This window comes from Acipenser ruthenus, chromosome 19 (assembly GCF_902713425.1).
Source record: "Acipenser ruthenus chromosome 19, fAciRut3.2 maternal haplotype, whole genome shotgun sequence".
NCBI classification, from domain to species: domain Eukaryota; kingdom Metazoa; phylum Chordata; class Actinopteri; order Acipenseriformes; family Acipenseridae; genus Acipenser; species Acipenser ruthenus.
In genome coordinates this window covers 4,514,037-4,536,713 of record NC_081207.1, presented here as the reverse complement: position 1 = coordinate 4,536,713, position 22,677 = coordinate 4,514,037, and the positions used below count along the sequence as shown (strand labels likewise).

At 41.5% G+C, this 22,677-nt stretch overlaps 1 protein-coding gene across 1 annotated transcript; it reads left to right on the top strand.

Moving 5' to 3' along the window:
• The first annotated feature begins 280 nt into the window (after positions 1-280).
• LOC117424762 (metalloproteinase inhibitor 2-like) lies at positions 281-22,255 on the top strand. Its single transcript, XM_034041457.3, has 5 exons — positions 281-719; positions 16,686-16,786; positions 16,943-17,051; positions 17,999-18,123; positions 18,541-22,255. The coding sequence occupies exons 1-5, from the start codon at positions 590-592 to the stop codon at positions 18,736-18,738; spliced, it is 663 nt and encodes a 220-aa protein (XP_033897348.1). The 5' UTR covers positions 281-589; the 3' UTR covers positions 18,739-22,255.
• The last annotated feature ends 422 nt before the right edge of the window (positions 22,256-22,677 follow it).

The following is a 22,677-nucleotide window of genomic DNA, read 5'->3' as shown; positions in this document are numbered from 1 at the left end:
AAATGTAAGAAGAACGTTTGCATCCTAATGCCATTGAAACCAACACAGTCCCCTCAAACCCAGTAAAACCACTCATCACTGAAAGACATCTGTTCCACTGCTCCGCTTACCACTCCAGTAATACCTAGCGTGGGACTGACAGGGCTAATTATCTTGCAAAACAAACAGATTAAGAATGCGTGTGTGAAAATATCTACGCCCCAGTGCATCTCAACTAAAAACAAAAACGAAAAAAAAAACAACTGAGAGGTGATCGTGCCTCCATTCCCGATGGAGAGAGGTGGGGAGGGAGGCGGAGCTCCAGGAAACGGTCAGCCATAAAGAAAGGAAGAAAACAGAGCCATAGAAGGCAGTGGTAGGGAGCCTGAGAGAGGGAGACAGATACACTCATTAGACTCTGTTCGAGTGGGTTTCTGGATCGAGTTTTCTTGAAAGAAAAACACGCTACACCACTTAGACGCGCTCTCAGCTGCTGCGCGGCACTCAGTAGGAGGCGTTCTGTAGTGTCATTATCAAAGCTCTTAACGGGGCTGCTGTTCTGTGAGTTAATTGCTTTTTTAAAGAAAAAAAAGACAAACGACGAGACAAAATGAGCTGTCCAGTTAGCAGTTTCTATGCCACGCTCATCCTGCTTCTGCTCTGGCGGGTGGAACAGATCGCCGATGCCTGTAGTTGCTCCCCAATCCACCCACAACAGGCTTTTTGCAATGCAGATGTAGGTAAGAAAACGCTTATTTTTATTGAGATTTTTCTTTTTTGTTCCACATTTCGTTCTTCTTTAATCGTTGTATCAATTGTATAGTATTGCAATGCAAAAGTGCATATCTGAGTTTTAAAAGGGATCTTATTTAGCGAGTTGACAATTCTCCAAAAAAAAAAATAACACAAACCAGATTTTGACCTTTTACAGCTGAAATCTTTCCTCTGCTCTCTGCAGTGCATATCATTGCAAGTCTTTAGTTAAAATGAAAAAACAAAGATTACCGTTTGATTTCTCTATCTAATTGCAACACAGAAAACAGAACATTTTGAGCAGGGGGAAAAATAACTTGCTGTATTTTTAATTCTTATTTTTAAGATTCGGAAATAAATAGTTGCACTTTGTGCGTCTAATATGTTGCAGCTCCCATGAAACGACTGCTTTGATTAAATGAGGCCACTTGTCCTCATTTTAAAAATGAATTAATCTAGAAAATGGCAAGTGTGTGTAATTCTTTACCACAAATGACACTGTTGCAATCTACCTATACAATGTAGCCGACTGGGCAAAGCTGTTACACAGAAGCAAGCAATTTGCTTGTTGTTGTCAATACCAGCACAGTAAACAAAGGAAAGTTTAACACTTTCTGGACACAAGGACTATAACTGTTGTAAACAAATGTTATAATAGCCTTCCTCCAGCCAACGCCTCCTCACTGTGACCCAGTCATCATGACTCGACGCTCTTCTGTACACACACACACACACACATAGAAATTCAAGTGTTCATTAAAGTTATGGGTCATAGAATATTGCATAAGTCTATTTATAACATTACATTTTCAGGAATTACAGCGCCATATGGCCGGGCTATACTCCCAGTCAAGTGTTTGGATATTGTTTTGTTTTAAGAAGTAGCTTTCATCATATTACGAAATGAAAACAGAAGCGGAGGAGGGGGGGAGAGAGAGAGAGAGAGTTGCAACTACAGACACAAGCTATAGCGCTGTCTTTGAAATATCTGAAGAGTGTCCAGTGATGCTGTTACTGCTTATAACCTCGGTAATAAAATGTATTCGCTCCTTTAAGTTTGAGTTTCCATTGCTCTTCTACACAGAGCAGGGTGGCTGTGCAGCAGGTGGTATCAAAGTGGGCGTGGCCAAGCAAGATTTGTGCAAGACTTTCAAAATGTCAGCTGCATCCCAGCAATAATCCAGGGTGGGGTGAACAGGCAGGGAAATGTACCTGTATCAAGAGTTCACCTGATTCACAGCTGAGCTCTCTGTAGAGCTTGTTTCAGTGACTTAGGTATCCAGTAACCCACACAGGTTAGTGTGTGTGCGGCTGAAACTCTCCTCGCCTATATCTGCATCTGCTGCACCGAAGTGGACAGATGATTAGGTTTCCATATCATTGCTTGTAGTGTTTGTGTGCATCCCAAACTTGTTCTTGCAAAGCCTAAATATACAAGCTTTTTTATATATAGAAGAACTCATGAACTTTTTTTTATTCCTGTATAGTTCAGAGGCTAATACTGCCAGACATTTATTATTTGTTTATTTAGCAGACGCCTTTATCCAAGGCAACTTACAGAGACAAGGGTGTGTGAACAATGCATCAGCTGCAGAGTCACTTACAACAACGTCTCACCAGGGACTTCCTGGTTACAAGCCCTTTTCTTTAACTACCAGACCACACAGCCTCAGTGCTTTGGGTTTAAACTGACATTTCTCGGCAGTGAACACACATATTGGCGTAGCCAACTTCTTAGTTTTCCAGAACCCCCCCCCCCCCCCCCCCCCCCCAAGCGTGTGCGCTGGTTTGCCCCGCAGTGCTCGGGGGGCTAATTATCAGATGTTTACGTGGCAAGAAGAGGCTGGTGGGGTGTTTACTACAGGCAGCCTGATTGGAAAAGCGCAGAGTCCTGGAAGTGAAGAGGCTGCCAATCCCCCTAGCCATGCCTGAGGAATTGCAGGAATGTTAGGATGCGTCCCACTGGGGCTTCCCTGCCCAGATCTACTGCGACGGGAACCGTGCTCGCCAGATGTTGATCCAGATGCAGTCACAGCTGGAACAAGGCATTGGCCTATTCCACTTTATATCTTAGTGTGTGTGTGTATGTGTGTTTTTTAAAGTTTACATAAACTATATACACAAGAAAAATCTTGCCTTCAGCTAATTTGGGTTTGAAAGAAATGCAGGTCATAGTAAACGGGGGCTTGGAAGTTACCAGAGGCAAAGTCATTGAAAACTTTGAAGTAACTGTTCTATTAATAACCCAAGCATCCTGTATACTGTACCACAGTCCCAACAACTGTTTGCATGATGTGTGCTGCTTTCAAACTCTGTGAAAGCTGAATATTTCTCTCAGGCCTGTAACTAATGCTGAGGAACGGAGATGTGAAATGCATTGTTGCTGAATGTAGCTTCTGATCCCAGTAAACAAGCTGTATCATCTCAATCGGATTATCCAGGTCAAATAATTGAAATAATAGAATTAAAAAAAAAAAGATTCATGGGCTAAAGATTATCAAGATATATTGGCAAAACATTTCTTTTAGTGTTTTTTTTTTCCCCCCCAAGAATGAAGAATATTTAACACTTCACAAAACACAAAAGAGTTATTGAAGCATAATTTGGCTTTGTTTTCAAAATGAGTGTTTGAGAACTGTCTGTCTAACTTCGCTGCTGTTGGAAGCCAAATCATTTTGCAATATTTAATGGCCGTGCCTTGGACACAGTGTGATTGTTTAGTCTAACCTATAGGAGTTCCTAATTAGAGCTGATCTATTATTAATTCTCTGTTGGGGAAATTCTGCCAATAAAATATACATAGTGGGCTGATCTTTTTGGGTGGGGCTACTTTTGTGTTCTCTTCTCTTTGGAATTTCATTTGGGATGATTCTGTTCATATCCCAAAGTTTTTGTTTTATTTGATTCATTCCTTAACAATAGGTAACAATTTAGTATTCTTTAATCAATGGTGCCGTGATCAAGTAGGCAGAACAGTTCAGTGGTTGATGTCACCTTCTCTGTTGCAGTCTGCTGGAGAGGGTCAAGAACTGCTTTTTCTTTGTCCTTGCTAGGCTCCTAAATTACTTTTCTCTGCGTGCTGAAGCATCACACCACGCCTTACAAAATCCTGTGAAATCCAGCAGAAGATGCCTTAGACAAAGCAACTGTGTGTTCACGTGACAATCCTATTTCTGAGTCCAGCTTTAAACTTTTATTTACAATTTTCCCTGATTATTATTTATTTTTTTTTTTTTTTTTTTTTTTATTTTCTGCTTCTTTTTTACAAAACAAGACCTGTACCCTGAGAAAGGGCATACCAGAAGTGCCAGGCTCAAACATTACTAATGACTTGACACTCTTTAACTGAAGTGTGTGCGTCTGGACTATCCCAGTGCTTCTCTGTGAGTCTGCTTCCTGCCTGTCAGGGAATGTGTGGCTGTGTGCAGTCCTGGGCTCCCACTTCAGTATGAGCTCATTTCCTGCTCTGAAGTTTGCAGGCAGCGCCACGAGAGACACTTTCCTGTCCAAGTCCCCGAGCAGGTAGCGTGAACGCTCTGACCTGGCCAGGCGTAAGAAAGTCAAAACGTTCCTGTTAAATCCTTGCAGTGCAACTACAAAGCCCTGCTCCTCCATTTTATACTATTTTGTAGCTTGTCACTGATTTCAAATGCAGTTGTTTTGTATTCCGGTGTTTTATTTAATAATTGTATTGTTTGGGTATAAATATCACTGGGAATGTCAAGATGTTAAACACTGAGGACAGTCGCTTGAGGTTGAAATATGTTTAACTGTTCACCTCCATCCTCCGTCAATGAATAAAGAATACGAAATAAAGAGATTCTGTTCATGAGTGCGGACATCTGAAATGCTACAGTTTATTGATTTACCGTGAAGTCGACGCACCTGATTTGTAGAACTTGAGAAGAGGTTTAAATTAAGTGCAAGAATGTAGAAACTTCACTGTAGTGTTTTTGTTTAAGAAGGTAGTCTGTAATGCAAAGCTCTTCCCAACTCATTGAAACTCCCACATGCCTTGCTTTATACTGTACCTATTATTATTATTATTATTTATTTCTTAGCAGACTCCCTTATCCAGAGCGACTTACAGTCGTAAACAAAAATACATTTCAAGATACGTTTTATCATGGTTTAGCTAAGATGCTAGTACTGAGAACTGGAATTGTGAAAGATGCACAGTCTGTTGCCAACATCCCGTCCCTCATATCCTGCAAGGGGAGGGGGAGGGGGGCACAGAGTTCATGTACCTGTGTGTAAGAGTCATTTCTCTGCGTGGGAGGGTGTTACTGCTGTTACACATTGCTCTTTATTAAAATGGGACTGTTGTGTGGATCTGACATCCATTAAGTCATTTTTTGAACTGGCTGATTACTGGTGTGTTTTTTGGCCACCCTTATTAGCCCACCAGAAAGCAGGATTTGTGTCCAGAGAGGTATCTTTGGAATTGGCATTTGAATATTGCGTTCATAACGATTGGAAAATGGTTTGAGCAAGTAGGTGGCACTTGCTAAAGGCAACCAAGTAAGAGTCACTTGGGTGGTCACCTCTAATGAGAGTAATATCCCACATGTGGGCAGGTCAGTCATGGGGTTCCCACTACGTACAAGGGGACTGTCTGCACTGGTGGGCATTTACTGTACTGCAGTGCTGTGCAAATTGCCAAGTTAAAGTTAAAATAAAAAGGGAGGTGAGTTTCTTGTACTGTATGGGGCAGTGTTTTGTAGAAACAGTCGTTTGCTAAGACTGCTTTGATATCCACGAATATAGAGACTTTCGAACCACATTAGATATTCATTGCCATTTAATTGGAAGGCACTTTGGTAAACTGTGTGTAGGATCGCTCCTCTGTCTGTTCAAGTGCTAGAGGGCACTTGGAAACACCCAGGATGTGGGAACAGCATAATATTCTATGTGTGTTTGGTATGCAGGGATGGCAGTAAGACTCCCATTGCATAGAAGTTTGATCCATTCCTGGTTTTACTATGCGTTTTAATAAGACGTGTCTGGGCTTGTTACCTATGCACTGTTGCTAATCAAGCATGTATTAAAATCTGGAATGGGTGAAACTGCTTTGCAATGGGGTTCCTATTTCCATCCTTGGGTATGCAGTCCCATTTACCTTGTCAGATAAAGTACATCTTGGTGAAAACGATTGTTGGATAACCCAGATGAAAGACTTTGAGTTCTCTGAGGTTTATCCCCACCCTGTGTGGACAAGCTGGGATACCTGGACGGTTTGTTAGTCTTTTGGTATGCAGATTTGCATGGTGTGGAGACTTAGTCATACAGTGACCACAGACCCGCCCTGTGATGGATAGCAGTCTTCCTGACACTTTGTGATGATGAGACATCCTGCACATGACTCTCTCACACGCTTTCCCAGTCTCTTTATTTATAATAAAGTACGTGGCCACAGCAATTAACTTTTTAATAGCTGATTTATCTGCGATGGTGCAATAGTGGCTTTTATTGAGATTAGGTTGGTTAGTTGTTTAATGTTTAGAATCTTGTTGTTGAGCCTTGCTAGTTGTGTGTTTGCCATTGTGTGTACAGTGTAATTGTTGTGCATAACGATATAACAAAAAGAAAAAAAAACCTGTTTGGAGGCCTTCTTAATGATGGGTTTTCTGATCTGGTTCTATGTTGCAGTTGAAATATCTTTGGATGTTTAAATGGAATCCAATGCCCTGAATTGCATCAATTCAACCTTTGTACCTAATACCCGTACCTGCTAGCCTGAAGGTCCCAGGAGTTGACCTCAGCGCTCTCTTCCTTGAGCCCTGGGGTTGACTGGGTGGGAAATGGCATTGAAAGGCCCCACACTGTTGAATTTTTATAAAGATTCCACACCAAAATACCCCACGAGTAAGGGGTTTGGAGAATGTCAGTGTCTCTTTCAAAGCTCTGGAGCCTTTGAAATGAGTGGGGCATGTGCAGTGTGTGTGTGTGTCTGTCTTTGTTTCTGAGATGGGAAGAATACGGGCAGACTTGAGCATGTTAGATTGTCAGCCGAATCAACCTGAACACACACAAAAAAAAGGGTTTAAAATGTCCTGTATTGGGATCTATTGGTCTTACACATGTTTGCCAGCTGTGAGTCAGATGCACATAAAGGAGATGATAAACTTTAACCTCCATGGCGGTATCTCTCTGTGACTGTGCCATTGTATCATTGGCACGCAATCAGAGGGAGGCTCTAGCACATGAAAGGGCTTCCCTGGAGGCTCCTGCTCATTAGAGAGCACTCTGTCCTGACTGTGGTTGGCTCCCTGTCTGGTTTGGAGGGAGTCGCCCTTGTGTTTCTCATGTTCTTGCAGTTTTTCTTGCAGCCTGCAAAAGTACACAATGTACAGGGATGCAGGAAGGGCAAATACAACTGATATCCAATTATCCAAACTGGGAGAAAACTAAAACTTTATTTAGGAGTTATTGAGGCACAGTGCCGGGATTTCCTTCTGATCGGAGGAGCTTGCATGTTGGCATCTCTAGGAATCACTCTTCCATTCTGGGAAGTCTGTGATTTCGATCATAGTTGACCGGACCAAATAAACAGTTGGCTTGTATTGCAAGGAGACCATCTTTGGGTATAAACATAACCCACAAATGCAAAGCTTACGTGCTGTGGGTTTGTGAAGATATCTTGGTTACTTATCCTGTTTACTGTTTATTCCAGGCCTCCTAACTGCAGTGGATTAAAATTGACAAACTGATGGTTTCTAAGTAATATGTTTTGTGTTCTTTTTTTAATAGCCAGGCCTTTGTCATTTATGGCTGGTGTCTGAACATCTCCATTGAACTTTACTGTAGTTTAATCCATTCCTGGTTTTACTATGAGTTTTATCAGGCACATCTGAGCTTGTTACCTACACATATACCCCCACTCGACCTCTCCGCTCCGCCTGCACTAGAAGACTAGCTCTACCTCCGCTACGCTCCCCTGCCTCCAGAGCCCGCTCCTTCTCCACCCTTGCTCCGCAGTGGTGGAATGACCTTCCTACAGATGTCAGGACTGCCCAGTCCCTGACCACATTCCGGCGCCTCCTCAAGACTCACCTCTTCAAAGAGCACCTGTAGAACTCCTCTGTTTATATCCTGGGACACTATCACCCTTCATGTAAATGTGCTTTATTTTGCTCTTATCTGCCCCCTATTTTACTGCATTTAATCCTGTACTTCAGAATACTGTAATCTGCCAAGTGTTTAACCTGTAGTACTTTGTATTTAATCACATCCTGATGTAACTATCACTATTTAATCATATCCTGATGTAACTATCACTATTATCTGCTGTATTATTGAATTGTGGTTTGTCACACTTGTACTTTGCTTGAACAAAAGTTATTGTATTTCTTGCTCTTATTGTATTACTTGTATTGTAACACTTGAAATGTATTTGCTTACGATTATAAGTCGCCCTGGATAAGGGCGTCTGCTAAGAAATAAATAATAATAATAATAATAACATACTGTGGCTAATCAAGTATTGCTATGCAACAGGAGTCTTATTTCCATTCCTTGTTGCAACTGGTTTAATGTGAGAACATGCACGTTCTCATGTTTCCTTCTGAGCGTTGCTAGACTTGAATGTTGTAGAACATTGTTGATCAGATCAGTCAAATGTAATTTTTTTACTTGATTGTTAATTGTTTTCTTTTAATTGGCTATACAAACATATTGTTCTTTAAGCCAGAAGCAAAAGAACATGTGCTGAGCCACGTTGTTAACGCATCAGGTTCAAGCTTAGTGACTCTGCTGTAATGCGCTTAGATTGGGAAAGCTTGCTTGAGGTTAATGTGAAATGATTTGATGTATCGGTTTGTTAGCCCCCGGAGAGATTGGATTCACTCCCACATTCTGGCTTCTCCGCTCCGCATAAATCAAATCTCTTAAGTGGAAAAATGCAGAGCTCTGCAGAAAAGTGCTCACTGACCCTCCTGATTGTAGATGACTTCTAGGAACTACTAAAAGTTCAGCTTTCACTGATCTCAAGGTGCGACTACATTAAATAAAGTAACGGTTGAATACCCACTACAAGCAACGACAGAGAACTGATCGCAGCTTCAAATACAACATTCAAAGAAACAAACCAAGGTGCATTTTCTATCGAAACCGGTCGATGGTCATTAAAAGGTTAATATAATGCTACCAAATCTCAAGTCCTCTTTTTCCCAGGCTGGTTTTGTAACTGCCGATGTTGAGACGTGGCTTGATGGTGACATGTCTGTGCAATGGGGCAAGACTTGCAAAACAGGCCTATTGCTCCAGCTTGGTCTCACGGAGAGCAATCAAACACGATAATCACATTCCAAACCTCACACTTTCAAGCCGGAAATTCAAATGGCTTTCCCTTTAACAGAATGCAGTGGTCTTTAAAAATGCCTAGTGCCTTAAAGGAGATGAGATTTCCTCAGCTCTGCTGGGAAGAGACAGAGTGTAAACTGTTAAACCAGTGTTCGTAGCGTCTACCTTGATGAGAGATTTTCCTGTGTTTCTAGAGCCCGGATGCTGTGTTGTTTTTGATCTGCTAGCTGGGTTAATTACCTGATGCTATCAGGATTGCGCAGCGTGCTGCGTTTAGTCTGGAGTGTACAGTCAAAACAATCATGCTGCTGAATCCCAAGCAGTCTGGCAGCTGCTGCTGGAACACGGGACCCAGGTCTGTGCCAGCGCTGAGCTCGCTGTACCCTGATGAGGGTACTCAAGGGCGGGGCGGGGCGGAGCGGGGGAGGGGGGAGGGGGGAGGAGGGGAGGGGAGGGGAGGGCGGAGGATGTTTCCATACAGATTCATTTAGCTATAGTATTTTGCGATAGATAATCTTACTTGTATTATGCTGGTATGCTTGTTTATTTTAACACTGAATCAATTAAAGGTGTGTTTGTGTTATAAAACAGATCGGGAGCCACATTTGTCCTACTTTAGGGACCCATGGGACTACATTTAAGGAATAAGGATTGCATCCTAATGAAAATATGGGGATGGAAATAAGACTCCCATTGCATAGCAGCTTGATCCACTCCTGGTTTTACGATGAGTTTTTAATAAGACACACCTGCACGTGTTACCTATACACTGTGGCTGAACAAGCTTGTATTAAAACCTGGAACGGGTGAAACTGCTGTGCAATAGGAGTCTTATTTCCAGCCTTGAAATATTAATTTTAACTAGGTGGACAATAAATTGAGATCTTGATCTGTGCATCAGCTGTATAGATTTTTTTTGTGTAAGCAACTGTATGTCGGGTTGCAGGAGATTAAACTGGAGTTTAGCTGGACTGTGCTGTACTCCTTCCTCCCTCCATCTGAACCCGCCTCCTGGGTGCGTCCACTTGGTCCCTGGGCATTCAAAGCCAGATCAAAGCTGCCTGTAATGCAGCTGGTCTCCTTCCTACAAATTGTCTGGTTCTTCATGGGGTTGATCTATGAAGGCAGCACAGCTGTACAGTTTAAACAAACCCCACTAGATTCATCCACACACTGATGCAGTGCTTTTACTCACTGTGTTTATACATAGTTGAGATCTTTTTTAAACTCGCTCACTCGACCTCCTCTCCTTTTATATTCTTAATGGATGGAAATAAAGCTCTTGTTGCAGAGCAGTTTTACTACCATTTTGATTAGCCACAGTGTATAGGTAACAAGCTCAGGTGTGTCTTAAAGCGAAGCAAGGGTTCAAGGCAGGATCTACTGGAAGGGGCTCCGTTAATCTGTGTGTGATTCTCTTTATCAGCCGCAGCTCCCCAGGGCCTCTGCCTTTTCCTTTTAACCGTGACTGTGAGCCAGACCAGATAAAAGGCAGTGAGTCAGTGTGGTTGGAGGCGGTGATACGGTGGGTGTGCTTATTCTGGCTGGAAGTGGACTGTCCTGCTTTCCCATGGGCAGCAGAGAACAGACGTCATCCCTGCCTCACCCCAAAGAACTGGTCCAGACCCCTTTATGTATTTGTGTTTTTATTGCTCATGATCACCGTGGGCCTGTACTGGGCAGATTGGACTATGAGTTTCTACCCACATAGATTCAAAGCTTCTCATTCATGACCTTGCCATTCAGACCTGGGCTTCTCCCAAGCAGAGATTGACAATTGTGACAAATGGTGTGATGGTTTTACTACCTCCCACTTTTAACTAAACTTCTTTACCGTGTAATCTAAGATGGATTCAAACTCAGACAACTTTCTAACATTCCACTAAAATGCAGCTTTAGCATTGGATCGATCATAATGGTAAGACCTTTTTGATGGTCAAGCAACACTGAAGACATGTAGGAAAGCTTTCATAGATTTTACCACCAGTGGGAGTGCTTTATATTTAAGAATGCGTTCAAGCATCCCATACAGTATATTTTCAGTATTATTTTAGGAGCACCTTCAGGGGTTGGGGTGGGGTTGATGTCCCAATAGGCTAAACTTCCTTTAATATTTTAAGCTCAAACCACGGCTTTAACCACTAGATCGTGTTGCATGTCCTCATTGCTTTATACAAGGAATATTTGCCGCAGGCTTTAGCATATTTTTCTTTCAGTGCCAGCGTGGTGTCTGTTTTGTTCTGAAGCAGCAGCAAATGGCAAGTGTGTTTTAATGGGATGTTTAAGTGTTGTCTCGGACTGGAGGAGCCGTCGTGTTCTCCTGGGGAGGAGGCTTCATCTTTCAAGTAGGCTCGGGAGGACCGCTGGGACAGCGCACTCCTGGTTTTGAAAAGATGCTAATAGGATCCTGCCACCTTTTCTAAAGCATGTTATTTATTAGTTTTGATTTCCATCCTGCCACACGGTAACTGAAATCTACAAAGAAGGATGTAAAATAATTGACATTCTCTGCAAGTCGAGCTGTAAAAGAAGTGAGCGAGAAACCTGAATAAGTTAGACTTTTCTTGAAGTAGCTTACACTTGTTTTTTTTAACCATTTGCATATTCAGGGATGGAAATAAGACTCCCTATTGCATTTCACCTTTACCAGGTTTTACTACAAGCTTGTTTAGCCACAGTGTATAGGTAACGAGCGCAGGTGTGTCCTATTAAACTCCTAGTAAAACCAGAAACGGATCAAACTGCTGTGTAATGGGATTCTTCTTTCCATCCCTCAAATCAACAGCGAGTTTTACAGAGAACCTGCAACAACCAAGCAGGCAAACAAATGTGACCCAACCTCTTACACAACACAATAGACCACGCTGTGGAGGGATTACAGGAGCTCTGTGTGCCGGTGCAGCAGGCTGGTAATTCCCATTGCACACTCATTATGCAGGTTGAAATGGAAGAGCATGTCCTGAAGATTATGATCATCGGAAACGGAGGATAATCTGAAGTGCCCTCCATCAACCTGCAGACAGAACAGAACCCCAAAACAGGCAGAAGGAAAAGATGTATTACTCACCTCCCTGCTAGAGATGTTTAGTTTTTTGCTTGTGTTTTCTCTATCTATCTATCTATCTGTCTATCTATCTATCTATCTATTTGTGGATGCTTGTTACTGTAGTCCTGTTTTGCATTTCGATTGTCACTCCATGAATATGTTTGTTGTTTCACGCAGCTTCTCCCACTTTAACTTTTTTCGTGCTCTTGGATAAAACAGTGCTTTGATTCTGTGTGACCTCATTGCTTGACGTTTTGCTTTAGGACACAGTGCTGGTCTGAAGGTAACCACTGAGCGCTCTGCAGTCCTTGCCAGCAGTCATTAAGGTCTCCTATTATTAAAACTATACAGATTGGCCTCCTGCTGCTGCATGTTAAAATGATTCATTTGGTCTCCTATGCCAGTCATGTGCTTTTTCGCTTTACCTTCAGTTCTTTGGACTGCCGTCCTGTGCAGTTCTCGCCTCCTTGTTCTAAACACAGTGTACACTTGAGTTCCTCTACTGAGCATCTGGAAAAATAGAATTGAAAGGGAGGAAAGCTTTTCTGGAAGATCTCTAAACCTTTGGCTCTAGTAACATCTCTGCTATGTCTCGTGGTTGGACTTGTGATGCTGTAGATTTCTGGTGATTTCATTTGCCCCCTCACCCCCCATGAAGAATACTGAAAACTTAATTATCTAAAGAAAGTGGACTTACTCAAAGCTAAGGGACTGGGAAGTTGTGTGGTCTGGTGATTTAGAGCTGAAGGCACTGGAGGCCAATTTTGGCCGAATGGTTAGAACTCATGACAAGGTGACAGTGTGGCCTAGTGGTTAGAGCTGAGGGACTGGGCAGCAGTGTGGTCTAGTGGGGTATTTCCAGGCACCACTTCACTGAGATGCAGCAAGTCAGAGGTGCCATTGCAGAAAATCAAATCCTTTCAGACTGGAATGTGTTCAGCAGAAGCTCTGATTTAAAAAGATTACAGCTTTGTGTATAAACACACAACGCTGAGATGACTCAGTTATTTCAAATGATAGTGTATAATTGGTATCTAGAGTAGACTGCACATGGAACTGGAACACTATACTCCTGTAAGGGGCTCCTTGTACCACAATGAATGGAGATTTAACAACACTGGGAAGTCAAGTCCTGTATATATTTAATTTTTGCGCGTTCCTTTCTCTTTTTAAAACCCTGTTATACTAAACTTTCTTTAACGCTGCAACCCAGCCCAGAAGCATAAAGCCCAGGGTGGCTTGACCTGCCTTTCCGTCATGCTGCAGCTTCTGATTGAAAGACTCCGGGACATTCAATCAGGAGCTGCACAGCCAGCTGTTTGAAAATTCAGGCTGAGAAAAACAATGCTGTCCTTAAAGCACTGCTGGCAAACTAAGGGGGGGAAAGAAGTTGTACAAGCTCCATCTGACCTAGATAAACAGTGGCTGTGACGATGCAGGCTGCTGGGACTGAGGGAGGCAATGGAAGGGGCTGACCACAGGGGATGCAGTAATTGCCTACAGTTCACAGACAAGTATCCCTGCAGCTGCCTCGCTGTGTCTGACTGCTACAGGCAGGGAAATAAGACTCGCCACAGTGTATAGATAACAAGCTCAATGTAAAACCAGGAATGGATCAAACCGCTATGCAATGGGAGTCTTATTTCCATCTGCTGGCCTCTGTACAGCCTCTTTGTGTTCAACTCATGCACGCGATGGATTGTTTGGTTTTCAGGATAATTAACTTTAGACCGCATAATTTTTAAATCATGCAGAGCAAAACAGAAATGTGTCTGTTTATGTTCACTGAAGATTTCTAAACAGACTTATATTTTGCAATGATGTGCAAAAAAAATAAATAAGCATGCGTTGATTATATGGTGTACTTTGAAACACATGGTATGTTTTCGTGAATGAGAGGAATGTACTTCAGTAGCAGTACCCATTTTCTGACCTGTTTTTAATAACAGGCAGTATCTTTGTATGTCCAGCATCGGGGCATTTTTGTATAAATGCGGTGAGATAACTGCCTGCCAATAGTCTTTTTTTTGTCCTGGACTTGAAGGAAAAGTCATGTTTTGAATTCTATACCCCCCTTTTTCTAAATGCTTGTCCTGTCTTTGTGCCAAATGCAATCTGGAGGCTGTTTGTCAGACACTCCCACAAAGGGTTTTAGAGGTTCATTTAGTCTCGATGCTGTGTGATGTGATTGAGAAAAGGGATGAGACTGAATCTTTAAAATACAAAGTCAAAAGCTTGCTCACAGCCAGTATAGTGTGCGGGGGAGTTGTCCGGTTTTCTTATTTTAAACTAAATCCGTGTTCACATATCATCTGGTATTTTTCATTGAATTTCATCTGCTCCTGATTAGGTTTTATTTATGTGCCCTCAGATTTAAATTGGAAGCAGCCTCAGCTGAATGTGGAAAAAAGCATTGCCTCCAGCATTCCATCTCTAAATCTAGACTCCTGTAACTTGCTGTAGTGCCACTGCCTGGAGCCTAGGGGAATGGCACCCTGTGATGGGGTGCTAGCTCGTCCCTATAAATTTGTGTTTTGTTATTGTTGTTATTTTTACTGTTTTCATTATGGTTTTGTGATTCTTGGTTTGTTTTGGATTGGCAGGGAGGGGGTTAAATTCCTCCCTGTAAAATGCATGTGAGAATGTGGCTGGAGCCTTAAGTGTTTAATTGTTAATTATTAGTTAATTGGGCTCCAGCCACAGACTATAAAAGACAGCTGAAACCCTTTGTTAGGGAGAAGAGTTTTGGGGTGAGTTTGTTTGTTGCTGTGCTGTGCTGTGCTGTGCTGTGCTGTGCTGTGCTGTGCTGTGCTGTGCTGTTTTGAAAAAGAAACTGTAGTGAAGGCGAATGCCCAGCCTACATTTCTGTATTTTGTTTGAACCTTTTTGTTGGCCCTTGTGCCTATTTATTTGATTATTTTTTTGTTTAATAAAGATCATTATTTTGCCCCTTCCACTGTCTCTGAGCCTCAAACCTCTGTCATCCTGCAACACGCCCTCATATGAGGCTGTCATGTATTTGCATCTTTCATATGTCCCCATATAAATACTAGATACTATTCATGTCACTTGACTTGAATTTCAAGAAAGCGAAATAAATGTGCTGGACTGTTACAATTCATCCCACAACTTGGACTATCCCAGGCAAACAGACAAGGCTTAAAGTGGAGCCCTGCTGTGCGTACAAAGCAACAGAATATGGCCTTGTACGTCTCACTTTCGGTGTTAAGTAGCAGGCTGATCTTTTAATTGCACGCTCATTTCTATAGAAATGATGCAACTGCTCACAATGTAAGTGCAGGAAAATTGACCGTTCAGGTTGTCAAAACACATCAATAAATCTTCCTCTTTAAAAGACGACTTTTCGTTTAACAGTGGGCCACTGTGTGTTTTCTTTTGCTCCCGTGATTCTGAGTAATCAGCAGTGATTGACTGGGCTGGCAGTAATCTGGGATGCATAAAAGGCTCTCCAGTTGTTTCTGGCAGCGGTGGAAAACTTACTTTAGTCTGCTGCCAGCCTTTCCCCAAACCTCCTGATTTTGAGTCTTAGCAGAAAACCATTAAAATATACATGATCCTAGTCATAGTCAGAATTTACAGAATGTGCAACTCTGCTCAGATTTCAAATAATGTCTAAAAAGGTATTGTGCAGAGGCTGTTTTTATGTTTGAAGGCGGTGAATTTCAAAGATGAGATGCCTGATACACAAAAGGCATGTTGGTTTTTAAAGTAGGTAAGTCATTTGATCTGCTGTAGACCTGCCACTCTGTTCTTGAGAGCTGAGAGTTCTGATCCAGACAGATATTGCACCCCAAGTGCCACGCTGACGCATGTACATGTATATCTCTATGCAGCCTCATGTGTTTTTCAGATCAAGTCTCTATGGCAATAGCCAGTGTTTCATTCTCTTTGTCTTTTTTGTGTGTGCTACTGGTGACTGCACTGAGGGTTGGGGAGATGTGTGCCAACCTTGTGCAAATATGAGGAAGTGACACAAGCACTTCCATCCTTCTATAGCTGCATTACGTGTCTCCTGTTAACCCAGGGGAATAGCACATGCACAGCACACTGTTACTGTAACTTGCTCAGAATGCTGCAGCAAGGATCTTTGACTCTATCTAAACTGTACCAGCATGTCACACTAGTCTTTAGATCGTTGCATTGGTTTCACAATTGATTGTCTGGACTTGGCCCACCTTGCCTCACCAATCTGCTCATTCCGTGCCCCCCTTTTTATTTGTGCTATTCATTTGAGCTAATTTTGTGTTTTCAGGGATGGAAGCAAGACTCCTATTGCATGGCAGTTTCACCCATTCCAGGTTTTAATACGAGCTTGATTAGTCCCAGTGTATAGGTAACAAGCTCAGGTGTGTCTTATTAAACTCATAGTAAAACCAGGACTGGATCAAACTGCTATCCAATGGGAGTCTTATTTCCATTCCTGGTTTTAATCGCTACCTTTGAGTCTTAGCACTTAGTTACCAGATGGATTCATTCTCAGGTCGTTACCCAGACTGGCTTGTTCCGGTTCTTCTGTGTTTGACCTTGCATTGATCTTTATTATTATTATTATTATTATTATTATTATTATATATTTTTTTTTTAGTTATCAGAGCGAAGGTGGTTGGAGGAAAAGAGGTGGATTCTGGGAATGACATCTATGGCAATCCTATCAAGAGGATCCAGTATGAGATTAAGCAGCTCAAGGTACGTCAGGAAGCCACCAATCAGAACTGGGCTGATCTGTCTGTCCACCAATCACATCTGCCCAATGGGGTTGGAAGGGTGGGGTGGGGTAAATGGACCATCAATAATAAGACCAGTTTAGAAATCATTAACCCTGTAATGCCCTTGTCTTCACAGATGTTTAAAGGACCTAATAAACTCATCATGGCGGTGTTCACAGCCCCTTCGTCCGCAGTGTGTGGCGTGACTCTGGAGACCAACGGCAAGAAGGAGTACCTGATATCAGGTAGAGTGACAGAGCAGTACTGCAATAGTGCTTTAACTGCACTATCCCTGACTGTCATCTTAAAACCTCTTCAGAGAACCGCAGTCTGGGGTTTCTGCTCTTGGTTTTCATTATCTACAGTTAACGCCAAAACAACTTTAAATTACAGTGTGTGTTTGTTTAAAATAATGTGGGTAACAATTTTAAAAACACTTATCTGCCATCTCTTGTTGCTCAAGTTGTCTGGGCTTGTCATTTCTTATTTTTTTTTGTAAAACAGTTTTTTGTTTTTTTTTTCCTTTTGCTGTAACAGACAATTAAACAAAACCAAAAGACAATAAACGACAGTGAAACAGTGCGGGGGGCGGGGGGGGGGGGGGGGGGGTCTCACACAAGGTATTTGGACGTATGCACATATAAGCAAAACCATTACATACCATTCCCAAAATGAGGAACACAGCAAACAAATAATCAAAGAGAAGATAAAACATGTATTTGTCCACTTTTTTTAAAATTTTTTGTCTTAATTTTTTTTTTCAACTAAGAATCGGAAAGCCGGAGATCCTCCACCATCTTGCCCCAGATCTTTTCAAATTGAGCTATTTTGTTTTTGTCTTCTGCCAAGCCTTTTTCAATGGTTCAATAGTAAAGCGTTACGTTTTTTCCATGGCTGGATTTTAGGAGCTTAGCTTGACTTCCAGTTTTGCAGGATTAGCTTCTTTAGAACAAGTGAAGACAACATCACTATCCAGTGGGCTTGTAATTTCTTGGGCTATCTTCCCGGTACGGTATCGTCAGGATTGTGAATTGGAGGGGGGTTGGGAGGAGTAGACCCCAGAAAGAGAGATATCTCTTTGCACTCGTGAGAGACTGGGTTAGGATTCTCAGGAGTTTGTTCTTTGTTTTTGTGAATCGGTCTTGCCGCTGGTTCTGGGCTCTGACTCTCTGTGTGTTTGTGTGCTGTGCAGGCAAGGCGGAGGGTGATGAGAAGATGCACGTGACCCTCTGTGACTTCATCATCCCCTGGGAATCCTTGAGCGCCACCCAGAAGAAGAGCTTGAATCAGCGCTACCAGATGGGCTGTGAGTGCAAGGTAAGGCCCCTGGAAAACCACTGCTGTGCCCGACGTGACCTGAATAAACGAGCCATCAAAACCAGCTAATCTCCCATCTCCCATCTCCCATAGCTACCTTTTAATCTTAAAAGAATCTCGAAACATCTTCAAAGAGTGACCCTTGGAAAGCACTTTGATTGAGCGTTTATGTGCAGGATGTGTCCCTTTGACCTGTTAGACTCCCGGGCGTTGTGATGTTGGTCAGCATTGAGGCTGGAAAATAAACTCTCTCTTCTTCCGAGAATGATTCTCTGTTCCATTGACATTTATAAATATTTGAATACTATTGGTGCAAAAAAAATCGAATGAAATCAAATTGGGTAAGAAAATAATGGGTTGATTTCTGAGATGTGATTTCTAATGTTATAACGCGAGCCGCTCTCCTCCACTCTGCAGATCTCTCGCTGCCCGTCCATCCCCTGCATGATCACAGCCCCGGACGAGTGCCTGTGGACAGACTGGGTGACGGAGAAGAGCATCAACGGGCGCCAGGCCAAGCACTACGCCTGCATCAAGAGGAACGACGGCTCCTGCGCGTGGTACCGAGGCGTGGCCCCGCCCAAGAAGGAGTTCCTGGATATCGAGGACCCCTAGACCGACTCCTCCCCCTGCCAGCTAGCCAATAGACATGCCTGCACAAAAATAAATGAAACTAAAAAAATAATAATATTAAATAATTATAATAATTAAATGTATATAGACTGGTCCAGTGCTGACATTGTTTCCCCATGAAAGCCTGCTGCAGGAAACTACAGCAACCTATGAGGGACAATCCTGTGACGAGAGCACTTTTAGCCCCAAAAGGCGCTTGGATTTGAAATTTATCATAAAAGTATGACAAATGTACATTTATTTTTTTGTAAAACTAACAAAAAATGAATTTGGGTTTTAGCCAGTCAGAAGTGAGCTCTGAAAGCTCTGTAGAGGTCAAATCTCACTGAATATCCTGTAGATCTTAACCATGCAGTTTAAACCAATCAGATTAATGGAGAGGCGGGACTTCCCAGAATATTCCAGCACTTGTTTCTAGAAAAAGAAAGGAATCCCATGGTTATGAGACAGAATGACGTGACACCAACGCTTTAGATATTTATGGTGGTTCATTACTTTGCACAGCTTCCAAATAACCCTGTGTATCCCAAAAAAATCCCTAAAGCCAGAATTCCAGCAACGCCAGCATTTATGTTGTTTGTATATTGCGCATAGTTACTATTTTGTTTGCCTCTTTATACATGATTAAGCCCCCATCATACACTGGGGATTTCTCTTTTTACCAAAGTAATAGCACATTTCAGTCAAAATGTATGGAAAGAATTTCCAAATGGTACAGAAGGAAAGCCATGTGCTGAATCATTTAAGATGTATTTAGAACTAACAGCAAGTTCCATTCATTTAGAACTGCGATGAGCCAGTAAACTGGGACAGTTTTAAGGGTCGGCTTCGAGTGTTAGAATTGGCATCAGAAAGAAACCTCTTCTGGATTTGTGCATGTTGATACAGTACTTTTTAAACTGTAACATGAATTGCAATACAGATGCGTACAGCATCGTATTCAACTAGAATATAAACGTGTTAACAACTTTATTTGTATAATAAAATAAATATAAAATGTATAAACTGCAGACTAACGGCTGGATTCACAGACCCCGATTTTAGCACGCACGTTGGACTACCTCCCACAAGGTAAAGTTATGTAGTCGAAGGTTAGTGCTGTGAAACCAGGTGTCTACGTCAATTCAGTGTGAGATTTGACCTAAGTTTTGTTTTAATTCCAAGCGGTTTCTAATGTCCCACATGACCAGTCTATGCGATTTCGATATAGCTATCTGCTTAATGTTAAATGTCATATACTCTTCCCTCTCTGCCTCACTGTCTCCTTCTCCCCCTACCCTTGTGTGCTGTACCCCTGTCTGCTGTACAGTTCATATGCATATACACTTATTTTTCTGTTTTTAATCTTGGTTAGGTCTAGATTTGCACTTTCGCAGAGCTGCTGCAGAAGAACCCTTTGGTCTAAAGACCGATGTGTTAACAAACAGGGAGGACTGAATCCTCTCTCTTTGTTTTGTAATAGTGTTTGTATCCTCCTTTTTACATTTAAAAAAAGAGCGCTTTTTCAATTGCTTTCCTATTAAGAAATTGTGTGGTAGCGCTTTATTAGACTTGGAAAAGCGCTCATAATAACTGTGCACAATCCTTCAGAATGACTTTGCATAACCTGCATGTAAGGATTTGTAGCATTTTTTTTTTTTTTTTTTTTTTTACAAACCAAAAGTATCGGAATTGAAAGTTCAGCGTCTCAAATGCCTTTCTGTGATTCGTAGCCATCAACACTTATTTGTAAATCTTGATCTCCAGCATGTTGTTCTTCAGATCTGCGTTCTGAATCCTTGCCTGCCTGTTATGTGCATTTCCAAAGTGATTATGAAGGGTTATGCATGTAGTTTTTACAGTGTTGTGCAGCCTTTATGAAAAGGTTATGAATGCTGGTGTCCAACTGGGGGAAAAAAAGCGTTACCAGATTTGTTTATATTGTATGTGTTTCATTTTGATGCTATGTTAAGTACTATATAGCTTTATTTTCTTCCAGTAGTGTATTCTAAATTAGAGCTCTAGGTCACCATCTCTGTCTTTTTTTTTTTTTTTTTTTTTTTGGTTGGAGACAGGATGTGAAACCAAGCCGAAATAACAAACGAATGTCTCTCCAAAGCAAGACTAGGCCATTGCCAAAGTGTGTTTGTTCCCTTGCAGGGCAAACTTGTATTCCAAGTGACTGTCAGCCCTTCCCGGCCACAATTGCTGTCACTGTGTATGAAATGTTGTTGCTAGATTCAAGGTTTGTTTAGCTGAATTGCATTGTTGTCAGAGTGAGGGAGGGGCTGTCAGAATGGACTGCCGATTGCTACAACGAATTCCAGAGTTTATTCTCTGAACCTAATTTTAAACAGTTAGGTCGGGGTGATATTAATGACGCGCTTCCTTGTACAATAAAAAAACAAAACCAAAAGGTAATAAACTCTTGAATGGCTCTGTAAATATCGGAAGTTTCTCTATCCTTTGAGGAGGTGACCCTGACTCTGCTTTGTTACACAGTTCATTTTTTTTATTAATAATTATAGCTAATTAAAAACACTGTGACTGGGGAGTTTCTTACTTATGTGGTCTGATTTTTTTTTTTTTTTTAATTAATTTTTTTATACAATCCATGACCCATAATAACAATAATAATCAGGACCCAGAAATTAAAATATTATAACTTGACTGGATGTACACCAATGCAACTTGTATGACATGAGAAGTTGCTAAATATCCTGCACTGTCTATTGTAATTTCCTTCAGATGGGGTAAGGCTTTCAGTGTTGATGTGCAGTTTGAGTTTTTGCAAGTTATCTTCATCACATCCTGTGCATAGAATTTACAGGAAACTTTTTTTTGTTTGTTTTAATTATTATTACAACCTACTAGGTACTGCCCCACCCACCCAGCATGCATGCTGAACAAAACCTTTAAAAACAACACTTGCATTGTGAAATGGGAGAGAGAGAGCTCTTAATGGTAGCACTTTTAGATTACATGGTTATTAACGAGCAGTCCGTTCTTAAGTTCTACCCTCATGTACCATTTTCTCGAGTCTCTAGGGGGCACTATGAGGGGGTTCTAACTGGCCTGTTGGTTCAGTTTTATCAGTTAAAAGACATACGTGGTCATTAAACGTTACGGCAATGTAGTATACCTCCAGGTTTTCTATCATTAACTAGTATTTTAAAGATGTTTCTGCCCTGTACAGAACACAATTTTGCTGTTGAAATGCGTAAACATTAAAGACGTTTTTCATTTTATATTTCTTTTTTTATGTTTGTAATCTTTGCATTAGAAGTATGAAATATGACCTAAAATGATAACATAATTTAAAGCTTGGAGGATGTGTTTTTTTTTTTTTTTTTTTTTTAAAGTTTGCTAAAGTAAAGTCTGAGACTTCTTGTGCTGGGAACACGTGGAAGTTGTTGTGTAAGACTGTGCATGTCTTTGTTGCTTTGCAGAATTCATATGTGGACATTCAGTCAATGGATAAAATATACAGTATTATCAATAAAGAGTTAGCATAACTCCAGTTACGTAGTTCCCCTGTCTATTTTTTTTTTTTTACCACACATTATTCACAGAGCACCAGCATGGTTGAGGGGACTTTAATAAATAAATATAAACTGTGCAACTTTAATTGATTTTTGGGGGGGAGGGGGGGCGACCCAAAATGTGTATCTTCCCGGGTATTCTGCTGTGAACATTTTGACAACAATTCTGTTTGTGTTTTCACCAAAATTAAAGATGCGTGTAATTACGCTAATAAGTTGTTATAAAAAAAAAAATAATCATGGACTACACGTGTTTCCTTTATCAATGAAAGCAGGAAGTCCAGCAACAGATACATTTTATTAAACCATTTTAATCAGGGGACGAAAAACCTCTCATTTGCCATTGCCGTAAATGCATGAATCATCGGCGGTTAAAAGGGTAGTAGTGGTCTGCGTGCCG